The sequence below is a fragment of the Diaporthe batatas genome (genome assembly GCF_019321695.1).
Source record: "Diaporthe batatas strain CRI 302-4 chromosome Unknown Contig00023, whole genome shotgun sequence".
Lineage (NCBI taxonomy): Eukaryota > Fungi > Ascomycota > Sordariomycetes > Diaporthales > Diaporthaceae > Diaporthe > Diaporthe batatas.
The window spans coordinates 449,151-461,835 of NW_025408570.1; the positions used below are offsets into that span (position 1 = coordinate 449,151).

General features: G+C 49.6%; 3 protein-coding genes across 3 annotated transcripts; 2 read left to right on the top strand and 1 right to left on the bottom strand.

Annotated features, from left to right (window-relative positions):
• Positions 1 to 1,709: 1,709 nt before the first annotated feature.
• KVR01_013017 (uncharacterized protein) lies at positions 1,710 to 2,366 on the bottom strand (the record flags this gene model as incomplete). The annotated part of the gene is made up of 1 exon (XM_044788803.1): positions 1,710 to 2,366. One exon carries the CDS (start codon positions 2,364 to 2,366, stop codon positions 1,710 to 1,712), a length of 657 nt encoding a protein of 218 aa, XP_044637893.1.
• Positions 2,367 to 2,617: 251 nt separating this feature from the next.
• KVR01_013025 (uncharacterized protein) lies at positions 2,618 to 3,257 on the top strand (the record flags this gene model as incomplete). Its single annotated transcript, XM_044781426.1, has 2 exons — positions 2,618 to 3,107; positions 3,229 to 3,257. 2 exons carry the CDS (start codon positions 2,618 to 2,620, stop codon positions 3,255 to 3,257), a joined length of 519 nt encoding a protein of 172 aa, XP_044637901.1.
• A 7,543-nt stretch (positions 3,258 to 10,800) lies between these two features.
• On the top strand, positions 10,801 to 12,459 carry KVR01_013032 (uncharacterized protein; the record flags this gene model as incomplete). Its single annotated transcript, XM_044793685.1, has 2 exons — positions 10,801 to 11,307; positions 11,365 to 12,459. The coding sequence occupies 2 exons, from the start codon at positions 10,801 to 10,803 to the stop codon at positions 12,457 to 12,459; spliced, it is 1,602 nt and encodes a 533-aa protein (XP_044637908.1).
• Between the last annotated feature and the right edge of the window lie 226 nt (positions 12,460 to 12,685).

The window sequence follows — 12,685 nt, forward strand, 5'->3', positions numbered from 1 at the left end:
AGGGGAAGTAATATCTCTTATTTACCGAATCAAGCGTTGAAGAGTAATGAGCGGTTTGACATCATGAAAGGCGCTCCGCAGAGTGCTGCATTAACTCCTACATAGGTACTATATGGCGGAAGACTGTGGCCTGCTTCAACAATTAGGAGGGCGTTCAACAAGTGCTCAGATCAGAATATATATCGATCAGCGAGCTATAAGAGGTTTCCCGAATACAAGCAGCCTCCTCCTAGCTAACTAGACTTTGCTATGCTCTAGCTGAGATAGAATAACTAATTCGGTTCCAAACTGGTTTTGCTTCTATCCCACATACCTCCGAAGACACAGATAGCGCATTCGTACGGTGGTAAACGCACAAGACCCAGCTTTTAAAAGCATACCTAGGTACAATGCCAATAGCAGTGCAGAAAGAATACAATACGTATGTGGGCACGTAACCGAGTCCATAAAGACGAGTTCTAGTAAGGGTCCATCTCGATACTTGTTTGGCAGAGTACCGAGCAAGCGATTAGGTTTCTGTGGGACGTTATTATTGGGTATCTCCTGGTATCCAGGTCTTCCACGGGAGAGACGCCGAACCTAGTGGTGTACTTGGAGCATTAGACGTAATTATCTGACAAAGCCCCTCTCCCTCAAATCATTGTTATGTCCTTATTATCTCGTCCGTAACTAACTTTTATAGTACCGAATACGATGAGTGTAATGCACCTGAGTCAACATCTATGCATTTCCCCTTGAATTTCTGGGACGCCTGTTTGTAGCTTTTTCCTATCTTTGTCACCTTAGCTTCTGACAATATAGTTAATATTACACAGCAGACCAGTCACTTCAATAGCTTTAATGATAAGTGATCAGAAGGTATGCTAGATAATCGTTGATTGCATGTTTATGGAAATCTTCTACCACAACTTGATTTCAAATTAAGGCTACTATAAGTAACCCTAAGTCATTCCTTGGTCTGCCAGATTGGTTCACAGACTCTCAATCTTATAACGCTCTAACAAGAGTACACAATATTTCTTGATGAGCCATGCAATAGGAATGAAAGTCATGGCAAGGATTGCCAACAAAGTGCTTCCCCATCCAACGCCAAGCGCATCATATAAGGCCAGGCCGGACAATGGTAGTAGCCCAGCTGCCAGAGATCGCACCACTATAATTGAGGCGAGAGCTGACGCCGCATAAACAGTGAAAGCATCCACAAGGGATACCTGAAAGGGCAAGTTAATAATGACGTTGCCCGCGGCAATAAGCGCGGTCGCCATTATTGGAACTATCCAGTGGATATGATATTGGATCGTCCAGCCATATATGATGAGACCAGCCGGAAACATCGCGCTACCAATGGACAAGAAGAACAGGCGGTCCTGCGGTTATATGTCTGGATTAGGTGTTTGTGAGTTCTCGGAGCTTCGTTCTAGTCCAGTTGATTCGTCAGATGCGGAGACCTCCACCGAGCCCTTTTAAAATAGCCATTTGCCGCGATGGAATAGATCAAAACTCCAAGCACAGATCCGACTTCCATCCCAACAAATGCGAGTCCCACAGCCGAGGCGCTGAAATTATAATACTTGTTGAACAGTGAAGTGATTGACGTAAACATGACAAACAGTAGGCATAGCTGATCCCGATGAAGAGCGCAGTGATGGTGACGATCGGTTGGCAAACTAGGAGCTTCAAAGGCCGGACGATGCTGCGTTTGAGAAGATTTATCCGGGATAAGCCGGAGTCGTACTTGGATTTGAGAGACAAGTTGCCTGTCTCTTTCCGAAGCTTTTATGCCGCCGCTCGAGGAGCACTGGGTGGTAGCTCTCCTGAAAGGTGAAAACCATCAGGATGGCAGGGACACCAGCAGCAATGGCCACAACGTATTCAAGTTGTGTCCAACGCCAACCCCACGAGGCGTTGATGTAAACGCCGATGAAAGGCCCAGCAATGGGCCCAAGGAGATTTACAAACCCGCACAGAGCCATGACACCTGCCCGCTTCCCCTGCCTAACCATGTCGGCGATGCAACCACCTCCAATCGTGGAAAACAAGGCTCCAAACATGCCGCTGCAGAGACGGAAGACGATCAGGGATGACATGTTCGGAGCGACACCACATAATAGAATGGTGGATACGATGGAACCGGCATCGCAGACGTGGTAGATATTCGCACGGCCGTACACTTCCGACAGCGGTGCCATCACGAGTGACCCGAACGCGAAGCCCAGGACATCAACGGAGACAACGAGAGTTGCGAGCTCGGAGCTATGAAAGTTGAAATCTTTCACTACTTGAGGTACAGCGGGTGAGAAAATGGCTTTGCGCTCAATTAGAAGGCCTTTGCCACGGGTAGTTTTTGCAGTCCCACGGGGTGGCATGCTTCCCTAAGGTCCACAAGTAACAATACCATCTCTCGGACGGTGAGACCTTCAAGATCATAGACTACGACTGGGGACCAGACCACCATCTCTTCATAATTGCATACCACCGTCTTTCAGGTGATGGCTCAACAACCGAGAACCTCTGTGCCGAGATTTCTCAGCTCTACAGCGGTGCAAAGCTGTCTCAGCAGGCATCTCAGTACCCAGACTTCGCCATCCGGCAGCGCAAAGCCCTGGAGAGCGGGAATATGGGCGAGGATGTGTCATACTGGACGTCCATGTACACCACGACCCCCGCGGTGCTGCCGGTATTGGCCCTGCCCAATTCTCAGCAGGAGGCTCGTTCCTCCCCCGTGGCGTGGGACCAACACGCCGGCGCCGCACGGCTGAACGCCGTGCTAGCCTTCCGCATCCGCGAGCGCGCAAAGAGGCACAAGGTCTCCCCCATGCACTTCTTCCTCGCCGCCTACCACGTGCTCCTGGCCCGCCTCGCGGCCCGCGCCGGCGGGGACATGTGCGTCGGCATAGCAGACACCAACCGCGCGACCGTGCAGGACGTCGCCGCGATGGGCTACTTCGCCAACCTCCTCCCCGTGCGCATGGCGCTCGAGCCGACGTTTGCGGCCCAGCTCGAGGCCACCAAGGACCGCCTGCGCCAGGGCCTCGACATCTCGGCGCCCACGCACGCGCCTCTCTGCCAGGCTGTGTTTGACTACAGACAGGGAGGGGCTGAGAGCGGTACGATTGGGGATGCTCCATCGTGGAGGTGGACACGTCTCGGGAGCGCACGCCGTACGATGTGGTGCTTGAGATGTCGGACGATCCTGCCAAGGATCCTCTTGTCACGGTCAAGATCCAGAGCTCGCTGTATGGGCCGGGGCATCCTAAGGCATTTTTGGATGCCTACATCTCAGTTTTGGCCAGTGTCTCGTCTAACACAGGCGTTAAGGTAGATGATATTAAGGTTGAGTTTTGATTCAATTAGTTGTACAAGTAGATAATAGTTTAAAGATAGCATGTACATAATAAGTCATCTTTTCAATTATATTAATTTAAATTTAAACTTTACCCTATTTACTTATTTCTCCTTTATTTATAATTCTTAAGTATATCCCTTTTACTTTTTCTTTAACTCTTTTAAAACTCTTTATAAGGGCTTATGTTTATCTTCTAGCCTAATATCTAGTTTGATGTGCGGTCGTTCTTAAACCTAGGGTTGCAAGGATATTAAAGACTTGGTGAATATAGACTAGAAGCATCTTGTGGGTGTAATAGAGTGTCATAGACCTTGAGCATTAACTACCTAATTCCTGATGACACAAGATAACTCCGCCGGGCAGGGTGTTGGACTTTTCCAAGGTTATTCCAGTTACTGGTCCTTGTGTGGCATGCATGTCGAATGGTTACCAGCACTGTGGAATAAGTACCTAGGTACATATGTAGTTGTTCCTCGCGCGAAGAGACCCTTTTCAGTCTTGAACCCGCATTGTGTGCCCAATATAATCCTACACTTCACCCGTTCCATTGCAAATGGAGCATTTGATCCCGGTGGTGGCCAAGCCGTTGCCCTGACAACCGGTGCAAGTTTTGGCCTCTGGGCGAGGCTTGTGCTTCTCGAGGTCATCACGAGTAAACGCCATCTACTTGTTAGGTTAGGATTGGAATTGCAGAATTGAATCAGTCATGCGGGATACCCCTAGTGGACTAACCTTAAGTGTCCTGAAGATGAGAATGATGCTCTTGGGAATTGGTATAAGGCTGAGGACCGCGTTTATGGATTTTTATTTCTGTGGAACTGAGGAGGTGTCAAGACTCGAAGGCGGATGGACTTGAGCCAGATTCAAGCTTGAACAAGGAACGAGAGCCTGGTCTCAGCAGCCTTTAAATATCTGGTCGAAAGTCAGAACTTGGAAACCCCGCCTCTTCTCTTGCTTCTAGATAAGGCTCTGGCGGGCCACGGCATCAGCCGATGGTGTGAAGCACATCTTACCTGATAACAAGACCCAAGATATTGTTGGTTTTAGACTTTTCCCAATGGATACGTTTCGGTCAGCACTATCGAAAATGGTGGATGTGGAAGCGCAGCGACAGCCTCACTTTGAAGAGCCAGAGGGTTGCCGCTGCGGCCCTCCTTTTCAGATGAAAAAGGATATTTGCACCGGCTAAAACAGATGGCGGGCTAAAACAGATGGCGCACCGCCTATAATTATGTAATCACCCTTTAAACCGTGTTGTAACTATAAATAATATTGCTTGGCTAATAAAGAGTATTCTTGAGGAACAACACAATCATAAAAGGGCAATTCTCCAAACTCCCCCAATCCACTACCACAAGTGGACTGCATCCAACTATTCATCAGCGTTATCATACAGCCTCCAGAGCAACCAGCACCCTCCCTAATCTTACAATGCTCAAGTTCATATTACTTTTTGCCTTGGAATTGTGATCCAATGCCAAGAAGGTCTTGCTTGACGCGATCTCCTTTGTTCACACCACCATCGATGTCCTCGTACAACTTGGAGTCCTCAAGAGGAGGACTTCTTGTACCACTCGAGCCCCGCTGGGTAGTGGTGCTAGCCTGTGGAGTGTTGGATGTCTGGCTGATAGGAGTTAATTCGAGGTCAGCCTGTGAATATGGACGAAACGGCGCATGAAATGTGTTCATTAGGGTATGGTCTATCAGCTTACCCAGTGGATCCCGACGTTGAGGACTTGTTCTCAGTGGAGGGCATTGTGTTCGTAGGAAGGACTTAGCGACTGGTGAGACCTGACCGTTCGGAGGGCAAGGTCCAGAGTGTCAAGAAAATGGGAGAAAGAAAAGCCTGGTTTAGGCGTCGGGTGATGAGTTCGATCAGCAACGGCCAGCGAAGGCGTCGGTGATGAGTTCGATAAGCAACGGTCAACGAGGGCGACCGAGAGCGATAAAGAGCGACGAAGGAATTCAGACGTGTATATGATAATATTCCAAGAAAAGAATGACGTGGTTGGTTTAAAGAGTGTGACTGTGGTGAAGGGTGACTGATCGTTCATATCTATAAGGGTGCAGACATAGGCAGTATTTATATAAGAACGGAAATTCGCGTACCCTCAATCAGAAGGCGCGTACCTATTTACTAACTAAGAAGTATTCTATATAAGATAACTTCTTTTCGAAAGGGTCGGCTAGGGTGAAGGGGGTGAGCCCCAGAGTGCGAAGTATAGCGGAGGGCCGTAAGTAGAGTCGGTAGGTATAACCTAAGTTCCTAAAGGACTAACCCACCCTATTTATAGTCCCTTATTATAAAAAAACCTTATTTATTAAAGTTATAAAGACTTTAAGGTTTTATACTCTAATTAATTAAATAATAGGGAGGGTATGCACCTTCTAATTAAGGGTATATAAATTTCCATTCTCATTTATATTAGAGGGAGAACAGAGAGGAAGATAAAGCATGGTTAGAGATCAAGAGTGATCAACTGACCATTATGGCATCCTGGTCCTCTGCCCCTTTCCTTGCCGATTCCAGTGTGTGAGTATGTTGTGCCCTGCTCGTCGGCTTTAAGTCGCGTCGGCGTTAATCCCGAGTGATATTGGGAGTACGCAGCGGGGCCCCGGGGGGTGGTTGATATGTTCAAATTGCAGGAAAGTCAGCAGACCGGAGTGGACATTGTTCACTGTTTCGATATGGGGCAAGAAGAAGTGCAAACTAGGTATGCGTGTAGGTGATGCATTGGCCGTAATACCGTGTCTGGGATTTTTGGCCAGTCGCCCATCCATGAACAACAGCTCTTCGAGTGAAAAGCAGGGGTCTTTTCCGGATCAGAAACCGCCAGCAACTTGAACTCCACCAAAACCTACCATGCGCGCGCGTATCGCGGTTATTTGAGAAAAGCATCCGAGACACTTGGTTTTTAATTTATTGACAGATACATATTGGAGATGGATTTCTCATGTAAAATCTGCTGAAACGTTTTACTAGAACTGATGGTACCTAGGTGATGGTAGTGAAATAGCTGGACGTGTTGCGTGGTCCTAATTCCTGTCGGTGTGTAGCCGTGGGTCAAATGATTGTGTATTTTTAGGTCTAGGCTAGCCCCCAGCCACTCGTGCGTCGAAAATGGGGTGTAGTCTACACTGCTGTATCTACGGGTACAGACCCCAGGCAGCTGGCGGGGTGCGGTGGCTCCACCCAGCCATCCCAGCCATCCCAGGGTGGGTGTCTGGATAGGGTCGTCGGCAGTGATCCGGATGTGGCCGAGGCGTCCTCAGGCTGAACCCTGAGGCCATGTCATCAACGCCGCCTACCTCTGCCGGTCCTGGTGGCTGTTCGCGTCGCGTAGCTCCAGGTTACGGACAACTGCTTCAGGTTGAGCAAAGCCCCAAGGTCCCTCTCCCTCTTCACGCCTGGCCCTTCATAATCAGGAGCCTCTCTGGGGCCAGTGACCGCCCAGGCCGATTGGACTGTAGGCGATGGATGAAGCAGACCCGGGGCCCGAGGGGAAGCAGGGCTGAAGATTCGTTGGCTGTGGCACTCTCAAGTGATGCTTGGGCAGAGATGAAGTCCCACTGGCGTTTGGGCGGCAGGCAGTCCACGCGTATTCCGGGAGTGTGCCGTACTCCTGGTGTGGTTGAAGTTCCCAGGCGAGCCCCCCTGCGCGGCTATGCCACCACTGATCTGGGCATGCCAGTAACTCGGACGCCCCGCGACCGGCTATGGGCTGCCTCGACTCTGCGGCTCTGCACGATGCATACTCAGAGGCTTGTGGTTGGCCGGGCTTGCTTAACCCCGGTGCCGACCCGGGGACCGTACCATGAATTTGCCTCCGAAATCCAGCGGCGGAACATCGGCTACCGGCGGAAAATCGGCCAGCGGTATGCCCATGGGGCTTTCAACAACGGAGTGGGTCTCTAACCCGCGCCCCTGGAACAGTTCCGAGTCGTTGAGGCACAGGAGGTATAAGACAGGTGCAGCTAGCCGATACGCACTCAAAGTACCGAACACTACTATGTAATAGGTGCAGTTACCGGTAGTAAGTACTTAGGTAGTTGAGGCTCCGTCCTGCGGATTATTGATTGATCCTAGATGTTGGCAGGGGGCTCGACCCATAACGTCCCCAGCAACCGGGACCGCCGCTTTCAGCCGACTCCCGCTGAAACATGGTACTTTGGCCCTCGATTGGTTATCGGTTATCGCAACGTGTTTCTGTTACAGTGGTTCGCCCGCAGCGGGCAGCAAGTCCACGTGTTTGTCGTCCAAGACATGGGCTTATACAGCGGGGGTTCCGTACGTCATACTCGTACTGTACTAGTGTACAGTACTAGTAGTGCACATGTTGACTTGTCTCCTCGTTCAGCCTCCTACGCTGAGTAGACTACCCCTGGCGGCCTCCTCCTCCTATCTGTGGAGTCTTTGATAAGAGTCTCTGTCAAAGGGCACTGATCAGCCGTTCTGTGGCCCGCTCTTGGCCACCCTGGGGCACCCGGACCCGCATGGGCTCATTGCGATGACTGAAACGGTCCCGAGGTCGGTCTGGCCAGACCCCGCGACTGTCACTGGCAGGCTGATGCCTTTACTATTGGCTATCTTTACGATCTTGGTGGGTCTTCTCAGCCTTTGAGAGGGCTTCTAGACGTTTCTGAATTCATTGTTTGTGAACGAACTCAATGTAATCTCTTCGAATTCCCATCGCCCCGAGGTCCCAAGGTCGCAAATCCATCCTACTCTAAAGCTTCACTTCCTTGATGCACTCCTGTGTTCCAGTGTTGCCATACACCACACTACACACACAACGCTTCATAGTATAATATAGGAGGTTTGATTTTGACTCTAGTGTGAATATGAGGGGTAAACACCTTTACTATAAGTATTAGTATGTGTAATATAATAGGCTTAAATGTAAAAAGGGGGGGGGGATCCGTGTTAGGCCTAGGGTGAAGCCCCATCTATAAAATTCTTATCTTATCTTATCCATTTGCTTAGTCAGCCACCCGCCTACCTTCTCCCCATACCCCTTACTTAGACTACACGACACCCAGTGTGCTTATTAGTGTGGTGAGCTGCAATGCGGCTTATTTCTTAGTTTCCAGGATGACTTGTTCTAACTATGATAATGCAATTCGAATTGACACGGCACTGATAAACTTGAGAATCGCAATGCGCAAACGAAATTCCTCCTCTGTCCGAAAGCTTGTGAATTAAGGGGGGAGAAAAGAGGTTTATAGGTTGATATGTAGTTATTCGAGGGATGTGAATGCACCTCATTACACCCCAACTCAAATACGACTTGTCTTCCACGCGTTGGGAATGCTGCGAAAGGTTGGTGGAGACTCTACAATACATGATTTGGCAGGCATGTGTACCTTAAGAGTAATGACGTCTAAAGCTTTGCTGATGTGACACACACAACTGGACTTTTTTAAATGCATTCTGGCTTTGCTCGAAGGTCTTGGCGATGAAGAGCGAGGGAAAGTGACAATAGGGTAGAGAGAAATTATCCATGCAGCAGATTGGTGCCGAGATTCGTTATCGTCCTCAGCATCCACGAGCAGAGGGAGATGCATGCGAATCGAAGGTCGGACCAGTTGACAATTCCACCCTCTGAACCATTTGGTTATCAATTTTCGAGGCCACATGATGTCATGCCCTACAGCAGCGCACCGAGCTTCGAGAAAACAGTGTTAGAAGTGGACGGGGCCGGTTGGGTGCCTGAGCAGTTTACCCCAGACTGAATACTTAAGTACGCTTCTTAGTCTAACCATATTCTTTGTGGCTGATCGAGTCACTGACTGTGAATCCTCTGTTTGTCCAAATTTTGTGATCTCTTTTGTGTCTACTAATCCCTGCCGAGTCTTCTCTTATTCTTCAAACCCAAAAGCCTGGATATACAGTACGGTTGAAGCCCTCAATGTACCGCCGGCGTGAGGTGGATAGCACCCACAATAGTACCTACCTAAGAAGCTAGTATTTCTTTTGTACTTCTTGCAAGACAGTCAAAGATCCGTGTGTGGACTGGGAGTTCCACACTACTCATGGATAGGACGCACGAGCGGCTTGGAACCGGTAAAGCTGTGAGCAAACGCTTGATCCGCATTCATACAGCTCAAGTGGGCGACGCCATTACATGCAATATGAAATATGAGAGGGTCCAGAGACGCTATCACACGGGTCGGTTGATATTTTCAAGATAATTTGCCCGAGTTCAGTGACAGCGGCAAGTCGATGCTTGAATGGTATGGGCTTCACTCTATTGGACGTCCATTTTGTCCGGCACGAGGCTGAGGCCACGTAGCCACAGACATACTGTATTCTTTCTGTACTTTTATAGACACAGTATGCTGTTTTAAACGCTGGGTCTTGAGCGTTTACCACCATACGAAGGCGCCGCAGACGTTTATTATATATCTGGATTAGAAACGAAACCACGCCTTACCACTATATGAAGGCGCCATATACGTCCTCGGAGGTATGCGGAATAGAAGCAAAACCAGTTGGATGAGCTAAGGAGAACGGCGAACGCCGGCAGGGAGGTGCGAACCATCGACTTTGCGCAGAGTTGAAAGCAACGCCGAGACCAATTCACGTTGATCATGCTCCGCCGCAGAAAATAAGAAAGCAATATCCTAGCTATTAACCAACTTCTTCAGGCTGGCTGCAGGATAGTATTGCCTGCGAGAGAGAACCAACTAGGAAAGGGCTCGGCGTCTGTCCGACGGAAGTTTCCGTGGAAACGGCGCTCTCACGGACCAGCATCAGACTCATGGAGCGGGGTTTCTCGATTCTGTCTAGCTTGGGCATCTTTTCTGCATTTTCACTCCGTGTCTCGAGAGCCTGAAAGTGATAGATTGTTTATCATTCCATTGTCAGTGGCCCGGTGCTCGACAATCTTCGCCACCACCCGACTCATACTATTCGCACCGCATCAGATCAGATATCCTACATCTCTCCGCTTGCACATCAGCGCTTGAGGCCAAAGTCCGCATTTGAGGTTTCAAATCTATCGAATCATTCTCGGCCGCCCGGCTCCGTCGCTCTCAATGGACTTGACAACAATTGAAGACTCCCGGTCCACTGGGCCCGCTACACAACTCGTCAACGGAGAGCCAACCGACAAGGACTACTGTGATTGTTGTGACTTGGGACCATCCTCGGCGCGCTTCATCGACCATTGCTCCGTCAAAATTGAGATAAAAGAGTACGAAGACTCAGCAAAACGTGGATGTCGAGCTTGTGCGAATATTCTCAAGTTTTTCGGCGCAGGACAAGAACGAGCCAAAACCCTCTCCTTTTACCCCGGCGAAGAGGCGTACTTACCTAGGTAGCGCCGCCGTGTGAGTTCTTCGGGCGGCCGGGAAGGCCCTGTACGGAGTACCACCACCCGGCAGGGCGGCCGAGAGTGAAAGTTACTTTCGATGGGGGCATTTCCAGTGATTCATACCACGAATTCTTCATTATGAATCACACCTCCACGGAAAATGAACAGGCCATCTTCAAAACGCCAAAACCATCTTTGATCCACCCGGTGATGGAAGCATTGAAAAGGCCGTCAGGGGATACATCTAGTGGGAGAGCCTTCAGCACATTGGATCAGTGGCTGTCTCATTGTCAGACAGAGCATACGAAGTGCAATTCCTGGAGTGGAGGGACCTTACCGCGCCGAGTCCTGGAAATTCAATCTGTCCAGCCACTGTGTGTTCGTGTGGTGGAAAACTGCTCTCAAAAGGAGAAATACGCATGTCTCAGTTATCGATGGGGACCTGAAACCAAGTCGAAGTCTCTCAACAAAGGCAATCTTGAGAAATACAAGGCAGCGATACCGCAGGACAAGCTGTACCCGCTCGTCAAAGATGCCATCACTGCGGCAGATAGACTTGGCCTCCGATACATCTGGATCGATTCATACTGTATCCTGCAGGACGACACAGAAGATTGGGAGACTGAGGCGGCTAATATGGCTTCTGTCTATGAGAACGCATTTGTTACTTTCTGTGCTACATTTTCCGAAGACGGATGCAAGATGTTCTCCACCTCAAAACCAGAAGACTTAGGGGCACAGGTCACTGAACGCGGCGGCGAATCTGTTTTTGTTCGGAAACGACTGAGCAATCCATCCGGAACTACGCTAGACAGGGCATGGGTCTTTCAAGAGCGGCTCCTATCGAATAGGGTCATCTACTTCACAAAGCATGAGGTAGCATGGGAATGCCGAGAAAGGAGCTGGTGCGAGTGTGAATCCTGTAATGATGAGTTCTCAAGCTGGTTGGGGCCGCCAAGTGTTCCCAAAGTGCTTCAACAGCTGAAATGGGAGGATATTGCTAAAGTATATGACAGCAAAATACTAACGGAGGAGAAGGACAGGCTGCCTGCACTCGCGGGTGTGGCTCGGCGTCATGGTGAATTGAGGGGATGGACATATCTAGCGGGCCTCTGGAAAGAGGAAATTCCAACGGCCTTGCTGTGGAAAAAGCTTGGTCATAAGGGTGCTAGGCCACTCCGTCAGCAACTTGAAGTTGCGCCCACCTGGTCATGGGCATCACTTCCTCGTGGAAAACTGTTCTTCCATGGTCGCCCCTTGACATCTGTCCGTCTAATAGGCTACAACAGAAGCCCGCCGGACGGCGACATCTACACAGCTACCGGACAGACCGAAATTACAGTTCAAGGGCCTGTACTGGATGTGAGGATCTATCATCAAGGACAACTCCGGGAGGATGAAGGCCCAAAACTTATTGGCAAAATAGGAAATGCTTTTTTGACAATAACGCCCGACTTCGACATGAAGCCAAAGGATCCCACAAAGTACCAGGCCGTGGTGGATGGCACTCTCGGTTCGCTCCTGCTTCTTTATGACGAAACAGATCCGGATACCAGGGGTGGTTCCTATCGGGATTGCATTTTTGGCGTCTTGCTACTGCAGAAAACCGACGCAAACGGTGGAAAGGTCACATTTGAGCGCGTCGGATGTTTTAATGACCTCATACACTCTCAATTGGACGAGTCTGGAGAGTTTGTGGAGTACCGCGGGGGCAGCTTTCCGTTTCAAAGGATGAAGCGTGTCAAGCGTGAGTGGCTGTTGCAAAGAGCCGAGAAGAGACGAATCACACTCGTCTGAGCTGCGTGCGACACAAATTTTCTCGGTTTCTCCTTGTAATCGAAAGCTGTCCTGGGGGTTGAAGCTGTTCGTTATCTCCTGCTGCATCTGTTCTACCTTTTGAGATTTAAGAGATTTATTATCACCATGATCATCTCATTGAATGGAAGGCGGCTTTTCGGCGCCAATCCACAATAACACACAAGTATCCGCAGTCTCGCATAGAACCAAGTCATCAAAGCTATAA